This window comes from Salvia splendens, chromosome 20 (assembly GCF_004379255.2).
Source record: "Salvia splendens isolate huo1 chromosome 20, SspV2, whole genome shotgun sequence".
NCBI classification, from domain to species: Eukaryota; Viridiplantae; Streptophyta; class Magnoliopsida; order Lamiales; family Lamiaceae; genus Salvia; species Salvia splendens.
Window position 1 is genome coordinate 25,035,581 of NC_056051.1, and position 23,084 is coordinate 25,058,664.

Genomic DNA, 23,084 nt, shown 5'->3' on the forward strand with positions numbered 1-23,084 from the left:
CTTTGAAGGATGTGCTGCATGTCCCGGACATCCGCAAGAACCTAGTGTCAGGATCAATACTAGTTAATAAAGGGTTTAAACTTGTATTTGAGTCCGATAGGTTTGTCTTGTATAAGTTTGGAAAATCCATCGGAAAAGGTTATGTAACCGATGGGCTTTTCAAGCTTAGTGTAGCAACTCGAAGTGTTGCGAAGCCATTGGCCAATAAGAATAAAGCATCTACTTCCTCTTATTTGATTGAGTCTTCAAATTTGTGGCATTGTAGATTGGGACATGTAAATTCAAAAGCCATTAAAAGATTAGTAAATTTAGATTTACTAAAGGCTAATGAATTGGATATCCAAGATAAATGTGAAATTTGTCTTGAAGCAAAAATGACTAAGTTGCCGTTTCACTCGGTTGAACGAAGCACAAAACCCCTTGAATTAATTCACACGGATGTATGTGATTTAAAGATGTTGCAAACTAGAGGTGGTAAAAAGTACTTTATCACTTTCATAGATGATTGCACAAGATATTGCTACATTTATCTTTTAAGAAGCAAAGATGAAGCAATAGAGGCGTTCAAAAATTATAAGAACGAAGTTGAGAATCAACTTGGTTGTAAAATCAAAATGATTCGAAGCGATAGAGGAGGCGAATATGTAGCCCCGTTTGAGGAGTTATGCAACGCAAGTGGTATAATTCATCAAACAACTGCTCCATATTCACCACAATCTAATGGTGTTGCAGAACGCAAGAATCGAACTCTAAAAGAGATGATGAATGCACTGCTACTCAGTTCAGGATTACCACATAACATGTGGGGGGAAGCTGTTTTGACAGCAAACTATATCTTGAATAAAATCCCTCTCAAAGGAAAAGATGTTACTCCTTATGAGTTGTGGAAGGGAAGGAAGCCATCCTACAAATACCTCAAAGTGTGGGGGTGTTTGGCAAAGGTGATGGTTCCTCCGCCCAAAGAAGTTACAATCGGACCTAAGACGGTTGATTGCATCTTCATTGGATATGCACTTAACAGTAGTGCATATCGATTTGTTGTTCACAAGTCTGAAATATCGACTATCACAGTAGGAACAACAATTGAGTCGAGGAATGCTGTATTTCTCGAAAATACCTTTCCTTGCAAAGATAAGGAAAAGGTATCAACCAATTCTGAGACAAGAATTGAAGAAGCCACTAGTTCTAAACAAGTGGAAGAAGAAGCCACTAGTTCTAAATCAACAGATGCGGAACCTGAATCGCGCAAGCGTGCAAGGCCCGATCCAAAAGATATAGTACTAAGACGTGGTAATAGAGTCAGAACACCAAAAACTTTTGGTCCTGACTACATTGCTTTCATGTTGGATGAAGAACCAACATCGATAAAAGTAGCCTTTGCTGGCCCAGACGGGCTGCATTGGAGAGAAGCTGTTCAAAGCGAAATTGATTCAATTTTGCTAAACCACACATGGGTGTTGGTTGATTTGCCCGAAGGTGCTAAACCTTTAGGATGCAAATGGGTTCTTAAAAGAAAGTTTAAGGCCGATGGAACAGTTGATAAGTATAAAGCCCGATTAGTAGTAAAGGGTTTTAAACAAAAAGAAGGACATGACTTCTTCGATACCTATTCACCTGTAACAAGGATTACATCTATCCGGGTGCTTCTCGCTATTGCTGCATTGCACAATCTCGAGATTCATCAAATGGATGTAAAGACCGCGTTTCTGAATGGTGAACTAGAAGACGAAATCTACATGGAACAACCCGAAGGGTTTGTAGTACCTGGACAAGAGAAAAAGGTATGCAAGCTCGTGAAATCCCTATATGGATTGAAACAAGCGCCATTGCAATGGCACTTGAAGTTTGATAATGTGATGTTATCAAATGGGTTTAAAATCAACGAGTGCGACAAATGTGTCTACATCAAGAGAACTAATAACGGTCATGTTATAGTGTGTCTCTACGTTGATGATATGTTAATCTTGGGTAGCAACACTCAAGTAATTAACGATACAAAGGCCATGTTAAAGAGAAACTTTGACATGAAAGACATGGGTCTAGCCGATGTAATTCTTGGAATGAAGATTCTAAGAACGAATGATGGAATCATCTTAACACAATCACATTATGTTGAGAAGATATTGAATAAATTCAAAGCCTATGATGGCGCGCCGGTTAAGACTCCAATTGAACTCGACGTTCACTTGAGCAAAAACAAAGGCGAGCCCGTTGCACAAGAAGAGTATGCACGGGTCATCGGGTGCATTATGTACTTGACTAATTGCACTCGACCTGACATTGCTTGTGCCGTGAACAAGTTAAGTCGTTACACGAGCAATCCAAGCAAAGAGCATTGGAGAGCTCTTGTGAGGGTTTTGAGATATTTAAAACACACTCAAAATCTTGGGCTACACTTCTCGAGATACCCCCCGGTGCTTGAAGGGTACTGTGATGCCAATTGGATATCCGATAATAGAGACTCACTTTCAACAAGTGGATATGTCTTTACTATTGGGGGTGGTGCTGTATCGTGGAAATCCACAAAACAGACCTGTATAGCCCGATCAACAATGGAATCGGAGTTCATTGCCTTGGATAAGGCTGGTGAGGAAGCCGAGTGGCTTAAGAACTTCCTTGAAGACATTCCATGTTGGTCTAAGCCAGTGCCACCAATGCTGATTCACTGCGATAGCCAAGGGGCTATTGGAAGGGCAAACAATGGTTTCTATAACGGTAAGTCTCGACATATACGTCGACGACATAACACCGTGAGACATTTGATCACAACAGGGGTGATCACAATTGACTATGTGAAGTCAATAGATAATCTAGCGGATCCGCTAACCAAAGGGTTAAACCGTGATCAAATGAATAAGTTGCTAGAGGGAATGGGTTTGAAATCCACAAACTAAAGAATTGTCATAGTGGTAACCCAACCATGATGACTGGAGATCCCAAGAACTTGGTTCAAAGGGACAACTAAGCTATGAGAGTTCATGGAAAAACACTCAAACTATATCTATTCCCTAGAGAGCAATAGAGTGTTGGAGAACTTGCCTCGTGGTAAAGGCTAAGTCTATGACTTTTAATGGTTCTTAAGGATCTCAAAGAGATGGAATTCTCAAAGAGACCAAGTATGGCAAGGTACTTGACTAAGAATCACCTATGTAAGTGCGAAGTGTGGTCGCTTCATAAAAAAAAAACCGCACTTATGAATCCAAAGTGGTGTCCAAGACCGCAATGGACACAAAACGTGAGAACGGATGAGGTTGAGGTGTTTAAGTGTTAACACCATTGTCTCGGTGCACGCCGTGGGGGATTAGTTCAAAGCATCGCGCTACTAAGCCGCCTGTGTATCCGATGGTGTCGACTATGGAGGGTTCAAAGTCAACAACTACCTATCCTTATGCTTATATACCTAGCGAGGGTTGAGCTTGTGTCTGCATGCATATGCATTCGGCTATTTCCACTCATGTGGGGGATTGTAAAAATCATGGATTAAATATGCCCGGTCAATGGATTTTGACCAAACAATAAATGTGACGAGACATTTAATTTTGTGAAATTAAATGACATAGCGTCGTTCTACATTTTACGTAGGTAAATGTAGTATATTCACTTTCTCAAATCCGATTTCCGGTGAGTGAGAAATAGTGGATTAAAGTTGGGCATAATTAGCTTTTAATTAAAGCTTGGAGATGGAGCTTAGGGAATAATTAACTAGTGTTAATTATCCCACATTGGAGGATTAACACATCTTTAATGTGTATAAATTAAGTGACTTTATGTTACTTAATAATTATAGTGGACCAAGATGGGTGAAAGAGCACACACGCGCGGACACGCGCGCGCCGCCGCCGCCGCCGCCGCCCGCCCGCCCGAGCCCGAGCCCGTGCCCGTGCCCGTGCACGTGCTCGTGCTCGTGCTCGCGCTCGCGCTCGCGGGCCTCGGGCCCGAGCCCGAGCCCGATCCCGATCCTGATCCCGATCCCGATCCCGATCTTGGACTTGGACTTGGACTTGGATCTTGGTCTTTGGGTGGTCTTTGGGCTTGGTGCTTGGCCCAAACTATTCTTTTTGGACCACCGCCGAGTCAGCAATCCAAGTGGCTTGACACGTCGTCAAGCGAGGCACAGTCACGGGTGCCACGTGAGAAATCCACACGCTCCACACACGGATGGCACACTCCTGCCACACGCCTGTAACCGACGTCGGTTACGAATTGCCATGATGACAGCCATCATGGCTGTTGACCCCCTGCAGTGGACTGAGCCTATAAATAGGCCAGCCATTCCATGCATCACTACACAATTCAAAAAGCATTCTGCATCATAAGCTCTCTCCCTCTCCCTGCATAGTTTTTCTGTCGAAGCTCTGCCCTCTCCTCCATCCAGTTCGTCGGAGCTCTGCTGATTGCGGTGCTGCATCAATAGAGACGTAGCCGTTTTACCTTTGGGGACGACACGCCAAACCGAAGAGCACTACCGGGGCGTATCTCGTCTTGCGGGAAGAGGCCTCCTCGACTCGGCTGTCATAGCATACTGGTTTAGTTGTTTCATTTTCGTTGTAACTTCAGTTCTTTTTTGTATTCCTTCTTTTGGGTTGTATTACGCCCGGTTTTGTTATCTTGTAATCCCAGAAACCAACAATTTTCCTGTCTGTGATCTTCCTTCGTGTTTGAGAATACACAGCAATAAACAAATGTCTTACTTGTAGTTCTATTCAAGAAGAAGCTAATACGTATCTACTCTTCTCATTCACTCACCTCTCCCACTAATAAAAAAATCGGTCTTTTACAATTACCCAAAAAACATTTAATTTTCACATAGTGTTCGGTTGACAAGATTAAATCTCGTTATTAAATATCTATCATGTTTGGTTCATAAGATTGAACCCCACAACTTAATTTTAGATGGATAGTGTCATGATAATTAGTCATAGCTTCCCTCTCCAACTAAAATAATCTCACAACTTAATCTTAGATAAATAGTCTCATGGTATTAGTCACTGCAACACCTAAGTACATTGACTTTTTATCCTAAACAGTACTCCCTATGTCATGTTAGAAATGAAATATTTTCCTTTTTTGGTTTCCCACAAAAAATGAAACGTTTCCTAAAATGGAAACAATACCCTCTATACTTTTCCCTCTCTTACTTTACTCTCTCTTCATTAACTCACAAAATAACATTGCATAAAATCTCGTACTGAAAATCAAATGTTTCATATTTATTGGGACGGAGGAAGTATGTTTTAGGCCATAATCATCAGTTTCGTAAAAAAAAATTGATGGTTAACTGTGTTTAAACATAATCTTGTGACTCAACTTATTTTAACACAAGTAATATCTGCAAGTGTATAGGGCTAGTGTAGCAATTAGTAAGCAAGAGTATCGTATCCCACAGAGACAAGATTATATCAACTCAAGTACCACGAACAAACGTTGACTACTATATAGACAATCGAATAGGAATTGATTTTATTCTAACACAACTAAAAGCATATAAAAAGTAAAAGTAAACAAAAGTAACAAAAGAGAATTAAACACAAGGAGAAGAGTAAGCTTTGGATTCAACTACAATGGAAATGCCGTGCAATTACTTCAACAACTTCGATTACCCATTTTATGTCTCTAAGATTACTAGGAAAGTCGTTAGTCTAGGTTGAGCCCCCTCTTGAGTGTACTCACCCTGTTGATTAACCCTTAATATTGAAGTCTCCTTCTAATATGTTTAGATTAACTCCAAGGCACAAAAGACTCAAGCCCTCACAAAGGATCTCCTCTCTCGAGTGTAGATTATCAATGTGATGTCCACTCTTTTATCTCCCCTAGTTAGGTATCTCTCGATTACTACTGTCTAGGTAAACAAACTCAATTGATAGCTAAGCAATTGAATTGAAAAAGCACAAGAGTGAACAAAGAAATCACAAGAGCTAAGAAATCTAAAGAAGTCCTTGAATTAATCACAAACATCCATTATAGTCTTCACCAAAACTCCACAATAAATTTAGCTACTCATGTTCTTCATGAAAACTAAAACAAATGATTCAATCAAATACATAATAAAGCAAATAAATACTCCTGTAAGATAGATCTATGGAATGGAAACTTCAATCTTTCGATTTGTAGTCTTCAATCTTCAAATCTCTCTTCCAAGTGTTCTTGGGAGTGTGTGAGAGTGTAGTAGGTGGTAGTTGTAGAATCATCCTTAACAAATAACCCTAGCCTTTTTCTCCTTTAATACCCCATAAAAATCGCATTTTTGGCAAAAGAATACGCTAAAACAACGTACCCGGTCGGGTGGAATTGTAAAGGGTAAACAATCACCCGGCCGGGTGATGATTTTCTACCAGTTTCTAACCCTTTCAGTGTAGAATCACTGTACCCGTGAATTTACAGGGTAATAATTCACTTGGCCGCGTGAAAGTTTCTGGACAGCGCAGTGTTCTTATAACGGCCATAACTTCTTCTACCGATCTCCGATTGAGGCGTGCGAGATATCCACGCGAAGCTCTTTCAAAGACGAAGAGATTGATATGTATTAGGGGCTGATTGGACTTCAGAATCGCCGACGAAATTGTCTCAAACCAAGGCTACTGCACATCCATATATTTTGTACATTTTTCTACACATTCTTAACAAAATGGTCAACATACCAACATAATAGAGAAGTAGATATAAACACGCCCATTAATAGACGAAATATGACAAAATTCATATAAAACCACCCTCTAAAACCATGTAAATTCCAAGTATTTTATCTTGTCAATTAGAATAATTAACTAAAATTAGGTTTAAATTGATGGTTGACTGTCAAATTTTGACGAAATTATTAATTATGGCCTAGAAAAAAATGTCTAGTACCAGAAGCTAACACATCTAATGTGTAGAACCAGAACAATTATATAGGCAAATGGTGAAGACTAATTTTGGATTGTAATCTAATTTTAATTCTCACTTCGTATATATTTTCTCATATGATCTCAATTATATATACATATATATGATGGTCCTGTTAGGTTGAGATTTTTAGCTTAATTGAGAATTGAGATGCATTTCAGCCACTCATCCACAATATTTTCAAAATGTCAACTGCAAGTAGATTATGTCTACTCGGGGGTATTATCGTCAATAACATGCACATCAAATGTCAATAGTCTGCACATCAAATGTCAACAACTTATAGTTGGCATTATATGTGTATAGTTGACATTAATTGTATATGTAGTTGATATTATATGTGTGTAGTGGACATTATATGTTTGTAGTTGACATTAAAATAAAAAAAATATTTATTGAATAAAATGTACCATGAAATTACCATTCTGCCCTTTCATAATTAATTAATCTAAAAATATTTTTCCTTGTGGAAAAATTCTGGACCACTCATTTAATAAAAATGAGTGGCTGATAATGCATCTCAATTCTCAATTAAGCTAAAAAATCTCAATTGATCACAGCCATATATATGATAGTATATGATTCACCTCACTGCATAGTTTCGTGATGGATTTCAACTATAGCAGACATTTTTCCATGAATGGTGGCGATGGACCTCTCAGCTATATCAAAAACTCATCCTACCAGGTTTTAAATTAAATCCATACATCCATAAGTTATCATATTCAATTATTACATTTAATTATATTTAGATATGATTGATAATTTTTCGTGTGTTCATGCAAAAATAAATAACATTTGCAAAACATTTTTATGTTTGCAAGAGAGGAGTATTGGAAGCTGCAAAGGCAATCATCGAAGAAGAAATCGCCACAAAATTAGATATATCAACTAATAGCTTCTTCTGCATCAACTGGGAACAACTCTTTTCCGGCCATGCACACGATCATCGAAGCCGTCAAACGGAAATACGAATCCTCGGACCTCAAAACCCCAGACTTCTACGTCTGGTTCAACGAAGTGTCTCCAATGATTTCAACACCCTCTTCCGTTCCCTCCCACCTGACAGAAGCTACAAGGTAGCCGCGGTAGCAGGAGACTTCCACGGCTACCTTCTCCTGCCATCGTCCGTCCACTTTGCATACTCTTCTTACGCGGTACACTGGCTGATGGAAGTGCCTAAGGCGGCCGGAGGCCACAAGAGATTTATGGTGTTGAGAGAGAGGAGGTTTATGAGTCTTATTTGAATCAATTTGAGAGGGATTTGGAAGCATTCTTGAAGTGTAGGGATGTAGAAATGGTGAAAGGTGGGATTATGGCTCTTCTCATTCCTGCACTGCCTGCCTATTGGGACCCACAAACAGAGTTCACTGTTGCGTCAGTGATCGAACTTCTCAGATCTTCCCTAGTCGATATGGCCAAGAAGGTCAAACTAATGTTACTTTTATTCGTGCCAAAGTCAACTTTAAGGGAAAGCTTTAGTTAATTCCACCTTGTTTATAGCGAATTTGACAACTATATTGACTTTTGCAGGGGAGATTGAGTGAGACAAATTTAGACGCATTCAACTTTCCATGCTACATTCCCACCCCGGAACAGGTGTGGGCCATATTGCAAAAGAGCAATAGCTTCAGCATAGAAAGAAATGAGATTTTGAAGAGTGGGACATTGCTCACTGTTGATGGCCACGTGGCTTGTTTTAGGGCAGCTCATCAAAATATGCTTATACATGAGTTTGGAGCTTAAACCATCGATGAATTGTTTGACTTGTTGAAGAAGAAACTTCAAACTTCACCGGTTTACATATATCCTTCTAGTGATAGAACTGTTGTGGTTGTTATGCTACGGATTCAATTCCCACATCGGTTGTGAGAACAACTGATGTGGGATATATAGACTAAATGAGCTCTCTCTCTTAACATGCTAGTCTTTTGGGATGAGTTCTCATGTTTGGTCTGTATCAATTGGTGCTTTCATTGAGAGCCCAAACGGCTCGGAGTGGTGGCCGGGCAACGAACTCGCCGTGACCAACGAGTGCGTTTGGGACCGCTCGGAGTGGTGGCCGGGCAAAGAACCAGCCGTGACCAACGAGGATGTTGGCCCTTAAAGGAGGGTCGAATGTTACAGACTCAATTCCCATATCAGTTGTCCCACATCGGTTGTAAGAACAACTGATGTAGGGTATATAGACTAAATGAGCTCTCTCTCCTAACAGGCTAGTCTTTTGGGATGAGTTCTCCTGTTTAGTGATGTGGGGTATATAGACTAAATGAGTTCTCTCTCCTAACAGACTAGTCTTTTGGGATGAGTTCTCCTGTTTAGTCTGTATCATAGAACTGTTGTGGTTGTTGTTATCCTCAAACGCAAAAATGTTTAGAATCACAATGAAATCCATCTAGAAGGATGTTCTCTTTCATTTTTTTCATTTTTCAACTTTATTTTTTTATTCTTGGCTGTGAGTGGGTAATCAATTGAAATGTATGTGTATCTTTTATTCGTCGCTCTGCTTCATGATATCAATAGAGGGTGTTCGATTCGAAAGATAAAATAGAAATGAGATATAATATAGGATAAGTTAAGATGGATTTATCTTAGACTAAATTAGTATTGGATTTATATTATTGTTTGGTTGTCTATATTTTATCAAAGATAATTTTATTAATGTGTTTGGTTGATAAAATTAGCAAATATTTAATCTTATTAAATTATGAGCCATTTTTTAGTTAATTAACTAATTGCTTTGAATTAGTTATTGGTAATTACGAAATCTTAAACTTATTTATATATTAAGTAGTATATCATTTTTAATTAATTAATTCATGAACTGATTGTTATGAATTAGGGATTAATAATGGGCAAAAAGTCAAGAAAATTGGTGAAGTCAGAATGATCCACCGTTCACTAAGAAATGTTTCAGAGATGGCAAAGATAGTAATTAGAAAGAAGATGTCAAAACTTTGGAAAATGAGAGCTTTGTTTTTTCCTTTTTTGACTTGTTAAATTTGAGGATCACGATTAATAAAGCATGTAGTAGGATCAACAAATAATTTGGAAAGAGTGAGATGAGATGGGTAGCGAATTAATGATGAAGAAGAATCCATGTAAATTAATTGGACACATGTGTCTAATGATATAGGAGTATCAAATCTTCATATAAAATATTTGGAATTTTTTGTTTTAAAGTTTTCAATTCTCACTTAGCTAGAATATATAGCCTCATATGCTCTATACATAGTATCTATGATTCATCTCTCTACATAGTTTTTCTTCATGGATTCCAAAGATAATCGACATTTTTCCATGAATGGTCGCGATGGAATTCACAGCTATGTCAAAAACTCATCATACCAGGTATACATCTATTACTATTATAATTAAACTATTGCATTCATATTTAGATATGATCTATAATTCTACATGTTTTCTCTTCAAGAAAGGAGTATTGGAAACTGCAAAGGCAATCATCGAAGAAGAAATAGCCACAAAATTAGACATTTCAACAAATACCTTCTTCGGCATCGCCGACTTCGGGTGCTCAACCGGAAACAACTCTTTTCCGGCCATGCACACGATCATCGAAGCCGTCAAACGGAAATATGAATCCTCGGACCTCAAAACCCCAGACTTCTACGTCTGGTTCAACGACGTCGTCTCCAACGACTTCAACACCCTCCTCAATTCTCTCCCACCCGACAGGAGCTACGAGGTTTACGCAGTGCCCGGAGGCTTCCGCCGCTACCTTCTCCCACCATCGTCCGTCCACTTTGCGTACTATGCTTGGTCTCTCCACTGGCTGTCGGAGGGGCTCAAGTCTTTGATTTGGAGAGAATGAGGAGGTTTATGCAGCTTATTTGGGGCAGTTTGAGAGGGATATGGAATCATTCTTGAAGAGTAGGGCTGCAGAAATGGTGAAAGTTGGGATTATGGCTCTTCTAATTCCTGCCTTACCAGCCGATTGGGACCCACAAAAAGAGTTTACTGTTGGGACGTTGGCCGACCTTCTCAGATCTTCCCTCCTCCACATGGCCAAAAAGGTCCGATCTATGTTTTTTACCAAGAATATCTGTCCCTCCGTCCCATTTTAGGAGTCCCGATTATTCATTTTAGTCTGTCTCATTTTAAGAGTCCTAATTAGAATCTTCCATAAAAAGTACTACTCATCACACCATTTACATTTTTTAGTAAAAAAATATGAATAATATATTACACGTACGCCATCATAAATTTTCATCGTGGGATACTTGTGAAATACTCCTTCCGTCCCACATAATTTGACTCAGTTTTCCATTTTGGATCGTCCCACATAATTTGTTCCACTTCACTTTTACTATTTTTGGTAGTGGACCCCACATTTCACTAACTCATTCATACTCACATTTAATTATAAAACTAATATATAAAAGTAGGACTCACATTCCACTAACTTTTTCAACTCACTTTTCATTATATTTCTTAAAACCCGTGTCCGGTCAAAGTGTCCCAAATTATGTGGGACGGAGGGAGTAATATATTTTTCTAATTGTTTTCAAAGTTGCGGGGCAAACAGTCAAACTCCATGTTTTTCCTAGTTTTTAACCCTTTTTTATTTGTAAATCAATTTCACAGGGAAGATATGTAAGGAGAAGTCTGAGACTTTTAACTTTCCATGCTATACTCCCACCCCAGAGGAGTTGATAGCCATATTGCAAAAGAGCAATAGTTTCAACATAGAAAGAGTGGAAATTTTGAAGACTATGACATTGCTCACTGTTGATGGCCACGTGGCATTTTTTAGGGCAGTTAAACAAAATATGCTTACACATGCATTTGGAGACGAAATCATCGATGAAACGTTTTGACATTTTGAAGAAGAAACTACAAATTTCACCGGCTTACGCAAATCCTTCTAACGATAGAACTGTTGTGGTTGTTGCTATTCTCAAGCGCAATGATGTTTAGTTTATGGTCACGGTTGTTGTTTTGTTGGTCTACGATCATTATAAAATAAAGTGTTTATCTGAAGTAAGATATATTCCGTTCGATTACCGCTAATACTACTAAAGGTCATGTTTATTCTTATAGTATCTTATTTGGTTGTACTTTCTCTCAAAAAGTTAGGTTGTGATAATGCATCTCGGCTCATCTCCAAAGTCCTAAGATGTAACCCCACGCATATGACTAATTTAATTCAAGATAGTCTATTTTTGTTTATCACATATTGTATCTCAGTATTATCTTATCCAACGCACCAAACGTCACCATAGGAGAGTAGGGGTAGGGGTTGGGGTGGAGGGTCAGTTCAAATGTCTGTGTACGTTATAGTAATGGACACTCTTCATATAGCGTAATAAAAATTTCTAAACTCTTATTGAAATTGTACGCTTATCTTGTTGAGGATATATCAAAGATCCTTGTCCCGATGATCTCATTGGATGATTTTTATAAAAAAAATACTTGAATTATTTCCACGAAATTAATTATATAAAGTAAAGGTCAAAACTGGTCCTGGACATATGCTCATTTTATGATTTTGGTCCTATATTTTATCTTTTGAATTTTTGCATCTGAATATTTCAACTCAGATCACAATTGGTCCTACACTAACAATTCCGTCAATTTTTAAACGGTTTTAACCCGATTTTGACAGATTTTAACAGTCTTATTCGGGTTAAAACCGTTTAAAAATCGCTCAAAATCGGATTAAAACCTTTTAAAAATTGACGGAATTGATTGTGTAGGATCAATTGTGATACGAGTTGAAATGTTCAGGATGCAAAAATTCAAAAGATAAAGTATAGGACCAAAATCATAAAATGGGCATATGTTCAGGACCAGTTACTCAAATATATTCTAGAACGCAAGTTGATAGGCAGTTAACCGATAATGATAGATGCTACTGATACTAACAAGATTGCATCTTAATCTTGTTTTCTAGTGTCCATCTCATAAGAATTCCAAGTTGAGCATGCTTAATTTGGGGCAATTTTGGGATAGGTGATCCTCTGAGCAGTTAAGCATGCTTATAGCCTGTGGTAATTTTGGGATTGGTGACCCAAGAAAAGTTTCATGTAGCGTGAAAGTAAAGACAAAGCACACTGGAAACATTTGTGTTGGTCTGTAAGTGCATAAGGGCATCAAGGCATCGGTCAGTCACATTGGAATTTGGTGAGGGTCAAAATTTGGTTAAATGGAGACTCTATGTGATATCAAATCATGTCAAGACGTTGGACTCACCTCGACCTACATTACCAAGCCCCCAAATCAACTTCACACTCCAAATCAATTCTACCTTGGAATTACAACTCGACTGCTCCATATCGTGCACAAAACCATGCTGCCCAGTTCGACAGTTGAACGTCGTGCTTTTGAAACATCCATATCGTGCACGAAACCACGCTACCCAGTTCCACAGTTAAACGGTGTGCTTTTGAGTTCCACAGTTAAACGGTGTGCTTTTGAAAGATCTTGACAGTGTCAATACATAATAATAATATTATTAATAGGTCGGCAGCTGATAAACCAACTTAGACTTACCAGCTTAGGCCCCTATGTAGATAGATTGTGGTCCATAGCAAGTTTTGAAAATGAAAAAAAAATGTGAATAGATTGTGGTCCATCACAAGTTTTGAAAATGATAAAAATGTGAAGACTAAAAGGCAAACGCAATCTGCATAATATTTCACGAAAAGTCGCAAGGTGTATGCATTTTATAACCTATTGTCTACAAAAAAAAATAATCTCATTTGTGGCCGGCGCGGATTTTAATGAGAAAATTAATAAAGTATGGGAGAAGGAGAAAAAGTAGGTGAAGTAAGAGATATAGAAAGAAAAAGTAGGTAAAGTGTGGGAGAGAGGAGAAAAATTGGATATAGTATGCGAAATAAACTTTCTATTTTTAGAAATGAGACTATATTTTGTGGGCATACCAAAATGGCAAAATGTGACTATTTTTCGTGGGCAGCGAGAGTAACACAATAGCTGGATGTCGAATCTAATACTCCTTCTCGTTATAAGTGAGGCGTATTTATAAATGAGACATTTCCTTTTTTGGCAAAAAAACAACACTATATCTCTCTTACTCTATCATCTCTCCTACTTTTTCTCTCTACTTTTTTTCACTCCTGAAAATCTGCGCTCAAAAGAAATGTCTCACATGAAATGGGACAGAGGGACTATAACATATACTCCCTTCGTCCCCGCCTAAGTGAAACGTATTCCTTTTTGGTACGTCCCAACCTAAGTAAGACGTTTCCTTTTTTGGCAACAATCAACTCACTCCTCTCTCATATTTTATCCTCTTACCTCTTTTACTTCTCTTACTTTATCCTCTCTCTTAGAGCATTAGCAGTGGGGCCCCCTAAGGGACGCCCTAAAGCCCGCCCTATGCGCCGCCACGTCAGCATTTTATCCTCCTACCATTCCACCTGCAGTGGGGCGCCCTATAAGCCGCTCTAAAGGCCGCCCTATAGGTTTCACTATTGTTTTGTTAATTAATTTAAATATTTTCAGATATGTCAATGCAAAATAATTAAAAAATACCATGATTAATTTAAATATTTTTGGACTTGGGTATTCAATGGAATCCATTTTATAGTGTAATTTGAGTGTGGAAAAGTGAATGGAAATGTTACAAATGAAGGTGGGTAGGGGGGTATTTAAATAAATAAATTTTTCAGAATTTAAAAAAAAACAAGGACGCGTTGCATCGTCCGCGCCATCGTCCGCGTCGCCCACAGTGAGCGGACGATGGCGCGGACGATGCCCTATCGTCCGCGGACGATGCATCGGGCATCGTCCGCCCCATTGCAGATGCTCTTACTTTATTTTCTCTTTCTCTTTCTCTTTCTTACTTTATCATCTCTCTTATTTTTTTTTCTCTCTCTTTCTTACTTTACTCTCAATCTTACTTTACTATTAATAATTTAATTCACTAAACAGCACTAACTAAATTCTTGTGCCAAAATAAAAATGTCTCGCTCAGGTCAGGACGGAGTATACGAGGACGGAGTATATGAAACATTAAACTTGAATTAATGAATCGAGTCGGTGCATATTTAAGGATCTCCTTAAATTCATCCCAATTTACGAGGACCAGCAGCGGGGGTGCAATGCCTTCAACTTAAACACTCCTATGGGGGAGAGTTTTGGCATATAGATGACAGCAAGAAGTCATCCCATAGGCCAAATCAGAGTAGTTTCCTAATTTTGATTACGCATGTAAACTAGTGTGGTTTGTTAAAAATGCATAGCTAGAAACTTGCTTAGGTTATCAACTACTCCATCCGTCCTATATTAAGAATTACATTTTTGCCAATTCGATCCGTCTCAAATCACATTTCACTTTTATCATAAATGTTAAATAAGTCTCACATCCTATAATAAGAATCACATTTTTGCCAATTCGATCCGTCTCAAATCACATTTCACTTTTATCATAAATGTTAAATAAGTCTCACATTCTACTTACTCATTTTACTCACTTTTTATTATAAAATCAATATAAAAAAATGAATATCATGACCTTTGCTATTGTGGTCGATTTCCCACGATCCACAAAAAATACAATATTTTTATTAATCCAAGAATCAAATCCAATCACTTATTGATCAGATTTGGCATACGGTTGAGTTATCAATTGCAACCCTCGACTTAATTAGTGAATATTCCTCCCGTCCACCGTAAGCTAGCCGTTTTCCTTTTTTGGATGTCCAACCATAAGTGCGTTATTTCCCCTTTTTAGAAAAAAATAATGCATTTCCTCTCTCTCATACTTTACTCTATCTTCACTTAACTTTTTAAATATCAATTTTTTAAATCTCGTGTCCAAAAGCGGTCTTGCTTATGGCGGGACGGAGGAAGTAAAAAGTTTCCATTTCTAACTTAGAACATATGTTATCATATTATCTATATATACCTACATATGATTCACATCTCTTTATAGTTTCGTGATGGATTCCATTTCCAAAGATAATGGACATTTTTCCATGAATGGTGGCAATGGACCTCTCAGCTATGTCAAAAACTCATCCTACCAGGTTTAAATCAATATTTTGATATAATATACTGTATAACTCTTACTTGGTTTACATCGCTTAAATTCATGTGAGCTTATACACAAAATAACTAAGGAATTACCGTTTGCAAAAATATTTCATGTTTTGAAGAGAGGAGTACTGGAGGCTGCAAAGGCAATCATCGAAGACGAAATCGCCACGAAATTAGAGATTTCAACTAATAGTTTATGCGTTGTCGATTTCGGGTGCTCAACCGGAAGCAACTCTTTTCCGGCCATGCACACGATCACCGAAGCCATCAAACGGAAATACGAATCCCCATACCTCAAACCCCCAGAATTCTCCGTGTGCTTCAACGACTTAGTCTCCAACGATTTCAACACCCTCTTCAGTTCCCTCCCACCAGACAGGAGCTACAAGGCAGCTGCAGTAGCCGGAGACTTCCACGGCCGCCTTCTCCCGCCTTCGTCTGTCCACTTTGCGTACTCTTCTTGGGCGCTCCAGTGGCTGACGGAGGTGCCCAAGGCGGCCAATGGCCTCAGGCCTGTTTGGCATGGTGGAGAGGAGAGAGAGGAGGTTTATGATGCTTATCTGAGTCAGCTTGAGAGGGATTTGGAATCATTCTTGAAGTGTAGGGCTGTGGAAATGGTGGAAGGTGGGATTATGGCTCTTTTAATTCCTTCAGTGCCTGCTTATTTGGACACACAAAAAGAGTATACCGTGGGCTCGGTGACCGACCTACTCAGGTCTTCCCTCCTCGACATGGCCAAAAAGGTCAAATCTACTATTTTCACTTACATTCTTATTTTCATTTGTAACAACATTTTTCATTGAGCCAACAGTGAGGGACAGCTTTGATTAATTCTATGAAATTGACAACTAATATGACTTTCGCAGGGGAAATTGAGTAAGGCAAAGGCAGAGACATTTAACTTTCCATACCATTGTCCCACCCCTGAGGAACTGAGGGGCATATTACAAAAGAGCAATTGTTTTAGCATAGAAAGAATGGAGATTTTGAAGAGTGGGACGTTGCTCAATGCTGATGGCCTCGTGGCAATTTTTAGGGCAGGTTTACATAATTTGCTTACGTATGAATTTGGAGCTGAAACCATCGATGAAACATTCGACCTTTACAAGAAGAAACTCCAAGCTTCACCAGTTTCTGCATATCCTTCTAATGATAGAACTCTTGTGGTTGTTGCTATCCTCAAGCGCAACAATATTTAGTACTTTGGTCACGTCTTTGTTGGTCGGACACTCCCGGGGCATCAATAATTCTACTATATCACAATAAAATAAGGTGGGGCTTTGGGGTTTAGGCTATCTATATGGTGTAATATGAATTTTATCTTGCAAAATTATGTTTTTGCTTGTGTTTGTTATATATCTAATTAAGTTTTTTTCATCAAGATATGCTTACATATGAATTTGGAGATGAAACCATCAATGAAACGTTGGACCTATTTAAGAGGAGACTCCAGGCTTCACTAGTTTACACAGATCCTTCTAATGATAGAACTGGTGTGGTTGTTGTTCCTCAAGCGCAACAATGTTTAGTCTGTGGTCACGGTTGTCGTTGGTATGAGTTATCAATCATTCTACTATATCACAATCAAATAAGGTGATACGGGCACGAGTCGGCCGATATCACCTACACCAAAGCAACCCACAAGGACCTAGTCTCGCCCACAACACACTCGTACCGCCTAAATTTGCTATGGATATTATGTTTAGCCAAGTACTCCCTCCATCTCAACTTTGCTGAGTCATTTCCATTTTTAGTAAAAATCAAAACGTCTAACTATTACTTTATTCTATTTCCTACTTTACTCTCTGTTTTCTCTCAAACTTTATTTTCTATCCTATTTTATTTAATCTTCTTTTAATTCATTTAACATAAATATTAATGTGTGTGTCTAAATTACCCAACTCCGGCCCTGCTATAAATAGTTGGAGAACAAAATCGAAGCTGTTTAAGCAAGCTAGGAGTTTCACGTTTACTTTTACATGTGACCAAATCTATTTTGATGTTGAAAATGATAAAAATGTGAAGACTGAAGGGAAAAGCAATCTGCATATTATTTAACGAAAAGAGGTAAGGTGTATGTATTTTATAACATAAAAATTAGCTAGATGTTGATTCTAAATTAATAGAAATGTGAAATATTATATTTGTATTTATGAATCAAGTCAATGCATATTCAAGGTGATTGTGTAGGAGCTTGGAACTCAAGTGTTACAGTTGAAATCGAACTGTGTAGATTAAACTAAAACATGTAGCATATCGCAAAAAACAATAACTATATGTTGAATTTAGTTTAACAGATACAAGATAAGACATACCATTATTGTCTGTAGTAGCCGCTTTGGTTGGGAGGTGGATAGGGAGATTGAGCAGGGTACGGAGGGCGGGGCATCGACCCGGTTTGCTGTGGTGGTGCATTATAATATTGGCCTTGCCAGCCACCATATGGGGATTGCCCGTATTCAGCACTCGTATGCTGCTGATGTTGGGGAGGCGGGTATGGATAATTTGAAGCGGGAGGCTGGTATGGAGCTGGTGGTGGTTGTGAGTATCCGTAAGGAGGAGTCTGGGCATACGCAGGTGGCGCTGGGTGCTGAGGTGGCTGCTGGTAGGTAGAGGCAGTTGTCGGGTGCTGAGATGGTTGGTAGGGAGAGGCCGTTGTCGAGTGCTGAGATGGCTGGTAGGGAGAAGCAGTTGTCGGGTGCTGAGGTGGCTGGTAGGGGGAGGCAGTTGTCGGGTGCTGAGACGGCTGGTAGGGAGAGGCCATTGTCAGGGGCTGAGGTGGCTGGTAGGTAGGGGTTTGGAGGTATGACGTGCGGGGCACACGTCCTTGATCCAAGGGCTGTTGTGGGTTGGATGATTGAGTTTGATGAGGCTGTGATGAGGGCGGGAAAGAATAGCTACTGCTTTTGCTGTCTTGGAAATTAAGACCAGCTAGTTTCTTCTGAACATCATCAATCATTTCTCGGCACTGCATGTTTCTAGTCATCACGAAATCGCTGCATTGTTGCTTTACGAGGGTTATAGCATCCTGTTTCCACAGCCAAACAGCACCGCAGATGTTTAGAAACTCATATGGCTACAGTCTTGTAAAAATATATGTTATGATAGGGATATAATGATGGAAGGATTTCTCACCTGAAGAGTAACATAAAACTTCAGTCCTTCATTGATGTTCTCCTTGATTTCTCGATATTTAGCTATGGCAGCTTCGATCTGTTTATAGGCCTTCTCACGAGACGCTGAAAGTTCAAAGACTGGATCATCAGCAGAGAATAAGGCCAGAATCCAAAACTCGAGGCAATATCACGGAATGCCAAGAATTGAAGATATTGGCTGGTATGTGAAGCCAGACAAAACTTTAGCTTAGGCTCGAATTAATCTTCCATATGCTCGCAGAAAAAATGCAGGGGTTCCATGGTAAATCACTAGAAACCGAAATCTAACAGACAAATCAAAGTGAACGTGTGTTTAAGGTGTGTGAAAAGCTCTCGGGACAAAAAAGTATATGAATGACTAAGAAGCAAGACAAGGATGGCACAAATTGCATCCAGCAAGCAATACCTTTATAGTCTTCAAGGTTAAAGATAGCAGCAAACTCATCATTTTGAGCCTGTGAATAATACGAAGGATCAAGTTAATGAATGCTTTGATGGAGTATAGTTTTGAATCAACTTCACATGGAAATCATGCAAGTTAAAATAGGGGACTAGTAACATAACAAATTATATTTAAACCTGAATATGCATCAATAATTGCTCTTGAGCTCCAAGGTTCTTCGCAATTTCATCACAGATGTTATCATACTTGGATATCTCCTTTCTAAAAAGATCTTCATGCGAGCCAGCTGTAGCCATCAACTTGGGTAATATATCATCCTGGCTCACAAACCATAAGCCGAAAAGGTCAAATAAAAACTACAAACGAAACTGGCAAAACCAAGCTCCAAACTGAGTGAGTTATGTTTATAGTACATATAAAATGTAACAGCACTCAATGCTAACAAAATGTTAAAACCTAAATAAAAAACGAGCATATGACCAGTAAAGCTCACCTTCCTCTTCATTTCTTTGAGCATGTCTTCAAGACCTGCCCTTTGAGCACCAAGAGTCTCCAATTGCCTCTACAAAGAATCATGATACAGAAGTATAAACAAGAATAGTTCTTTCACAGAATCTCATCACAATTCCAGGACCATTTGTAAACAACTTTGGAAAGAGAAGAATCGTGAGAAAGACATAGAGTTCTTAGGTCGAACATATACACAAAAGCCTCAGTGAGAGGAACTAACCAGACTCTGCTTCAGGGCTCCAACTATAGCATCTTCACCAGCATCCAGTGACATTATTGGCCTTGAAAGACTTGGCAAGGCAGATTCAATCTAAAAAAGTTTAAATAGATTAACAGAAGAATTAATATTATTGCAATGACATCAATCAAAGGAAAATGTGTGTGGTAAAAACAGAATGAGAGGAGGTTCAAAAGCTTACAGGACGAGAGTCAAGGATTGACATAAGGACTAAATGCTCCCGAACAGATCTCTCTATCCGAGCATCACTTTCTGCAGCCTGCTTCAGATTGGCTGCAAACCTATTTAACCTATCTTGTAAGTTCTTTGTTAACGTACTGGATTGTGGCCTAGTCCACCGAGTTCCAAATTGGTTCCTGAACTGTGCATCTTCGGTTGCTTCTTTCTGCAACTGCTCCTCTGTTTGAATCAACATTTCATGGTTCACCCTACTTAAATCTTTAAGTTGCTGCAGCTCAGCTTCTAAACCTGCCGGGCCACCACAAATCTGTACTGCCTCAACATCTTCTTTTAGAACAGGTGGCAAAGGAGTGTTCCCTTCCAGTGAAAGAACTGAATCAGGCAAATCCATCTCCCTCAGCCTTACCCGAGCTAGTTCACTTCCCTGTTGCAATTTCTCAGCCTGTGTCCTAATGATGTCGTCCACCATTTCAGTATACCTAGAAAGGGACTTCGCACTGCTATCAGGGACAAGACTGGAAAACATCTTCTCTTTGCTAGCATCCAATATCTCATTCATTACCATTGGCTTAACCATAGAAAATGTTGGAAGTGCTGATAAAGAACTGGCAGGAGGAACCCTCATCAAGTACACTCTATCATTCTCCTTCACGGCTCTCTCCAAGTTAGATTTTAATATAGTTTCTAGTTTAGTGACTGCATCCAAGAGCTGCTGAGCAGCCCCTCTAGGAGCTGACTTTCTTGCATCGGATAAGGCACTAATCCCAATTTTTACACGTGCGATCTCTTCAGCAATTTCTTCCTTCCCATGCAGCTCCAAACTGTACCTGTAGCAGGCCTCTCCATGAAACATGGCTGCCTTAAGTTGAACATGGGAAATCCATCCCTTTTCAAAATGCTGACTCAATGGTGTAACAGTTAGTGCTGCCAACGCATCCTCATAGAATAGCCCAACCTGTAATCAAGATTTGTCCAAGTTAAAGTCAAAATGAATTGATTCATACACCAACAGAGCATCCCAACACTTCTTTTTCTTTTTTCAAATTGGATGTTAAAAATCACTTAAATATTTTTCTTGTATAAATTGCTGGTAGTCTATGTGTCCTCCTGTCACTTTACCTGATAGCTTAACAAGGCCAACTGATTCTCCAGTCAATAATAAATATTACATGAGGATGAAGAAACATATCTACTTCTCAATACCTGTCTTGAAATCTTTGCACATACTCCAGGACTGCTTCCCTTAGCTATGGTATTCTCATACACACATTCCTGTGCCTGAGCTAACATCAACCTCTCCAACAACCCAACACACTCTACAGAAATATCAAGAGTAGTTGAGCCTCCCGCTGATGCCTTCATTGACACATTATCCTTCAAAAATGCAAACGCCCCAGCTGCTGCCATAAATGAATGTGAAGCCTGCTTCCTTCCTTCAACTGCGGATCTATCGCAACTCAGTCCAATTTGGCTGTGGACTGCTCCCAAATTAAACAGCACAGCAGCTTTTTCTACATTAATTTAAGAAGATAAGAGAAGATTATTAAAGAGATATATGTATACCACCAAAAAATAGCAGTCTTCAACTAATCTAAATCGATACAGTTATTTAAAAAATCTTCTATCCATTTCCAGGGATCAAATCATCCACAATCAATAGATCAATATCTTCAAATTATTTCATTCAAGCTGCAGGATCCAAATTCATGAATGTATAACAAAATGCAAGACAAATAGCTATATTTTTCAATTCGGAAGAAAGTTCAGCATAGCTTCTCCACAGCTGCACTTGCACTCTACAACTCCAATTCGTTTTCAACAAGCCACAAAACGAAGTTTCCTCTCAAAATTGCACGAAATAAATACCATAACCGATCAAATTCATTCGAAATACCAACCTAGATGAATATTCTGCTGAGTAGCCTTCTGCTTATTCTTAAAAGCATCATGCCAGGTAAACGACACCGCATTAACGTGATCCTTGTCTGGCGATATCGGAAACCTAGATTCCACAACGCAGAGCGCTCTGTAGTAGTTCTGGAGCAGATCACGCCGCGCTGTCGGCGAATCCGCCGCGCCGCCGCGCTCGACTTCGGAGCGCAGCTGCTTCAGCGTCTGGAGATCGTCCTCCAAATTCTGAGCCTCGCGCTCGGAATAATTGATCACGATGAAATTTCGCAGAGGCCTGTAGAGGTCGACGGAGTTGGTCTTCTTCTCGAAGATCGCGAGCATGATATTCGAGGTGGTAGTGGACGACGGGACCGCCATCGTTGACGGCGGAGAGATGGCGGAGGATCGGAAAAAGATCGTCGGTGAAATCAACTGAAATCTAATCAATTATTCAGTTGATTTTGGGATTTAACGCAGAGTGTTTGATGAAATTTCCAGGTCAATGGATTGGAATTACCTATGCCGCATTTGGGGGTTTTTTATTTTTCTATTCTACTAATACTATTAGTTTAATTATTTCTATCCATAATTACCTTAAATATATAAATTCTCTAAATAAAATCTTTATTTATCTAAATATATTGCATCAACTAATTTAACTAGTTATGTAAATGTATAGAATTATTCTTATTGTAGTTATACAAGTTAGTACTTGTTTAGAACCAAAAATATGTGATCAATAAATTAATTAATCTATTAACCCTCTAGTTATAATATTGAATCATTTATATGGAGTAGTTAA

General features: G+C 39.0%; 2 protein-coding genes across 2 annotated transcripts; one reads left to right on the forward strand and one right to left on the reverse strand.

Moving 5' to 3' along the window:
* Nucleotides 1-15,829: 15,829 nt before the first annotated feature.
* On the forward strand, nt 15,830-17,218 carry LOC121782046 (loganic acid O-methyltransferase-like). Its single transcript, XM_042179750.1, has 3 exons — nt 15,830-15,896; nt 16,026-16,649; nt 16,773-17,218. Exons 1-3 carry the CDS (start codon nt 15,846-15,848, stop codon nt 17,103-17,105), a joined length of 1,008 nt encoding a protein of 335 aa, XP_042035684.1. The 5' UTR covers nt 15,830-15,845; the 3' UTR covers nt 17,106-17,218.
* Nucleotides 17,219-18,025: 807 nt separating this feature from the next.
* On the reverse strand, nt 18,026-22,841 carry LOC121782715 (vacuolar-sorting protein BRO1-like). Its single transcript, XM_042180665.1, has 9 exons — nt 22,291-22,841; nt 21,596-21,903; nt 20,394-21,347; nt 20,195-20,284; nt 19,958-20,026; nt 19,641-19,781; nt 19,468-19,516; nt 19,042-19,145; nt 18,026-18,934 (listed from the first exon to the last, which is right to left on the reverse strand). Exons 1-9 carry the CDS (start codon nt 22,658-22,660, stop codon nt 18,224-18,226), a joined length of 2,796 nt encoding a protein of 931 aa, XP_042036599.1. The 5' UTR covers nt 22,661-22,841; the 3' UTR covers nt 18,026-18,223.
* Nucleotides 22,842-23,084: the final 243 nt, after the last annotated feature.

Coding starts and splice junctions, on each gene's coding strand:
- LOC121782046 (XM_042179750.1), top strand. CDS start 15,846: ATGAATGGTGGCAATGGACCTCTCAGCTATGTCAAAAACTCATCCTAC. Junction 15,897..16,025: donor TCAAAAACTCATCCTACCAG/GTTTAAATCAAT, acceptor CATGTTTTGAAG/AGAGGAGTACTGGAGGCTGC. Junction 16,650..16,772: donor TCCTCGACATGGCCAAAAAG/GTCAAATCTACT, acceptor TGACTTTCGCAG/GGGAAATTGAGTAAGGCAAA.
- LOC121782715 (XM_042180665.1), bottom strand. CDS start 22,660: ATGGCGGTCCCGTCGTCCACTACCACCTCGAATATCATGCTCGCGATC. Junction 20,285..20,393: donor CAATCCTTGACTCTCGTCCT/GTAAGCTTTTGA, acceptor AAACTTTTTTAG/ATTGAATCTGCCTTGCCAAG. Junction 20,027..20,194: donor GAGCCCTGAAGCAGAGTCTG/GTTAGTTCCTCT, acceptor GATTCTTTGTAG/AGGCAATTGGAGACTCTTGG.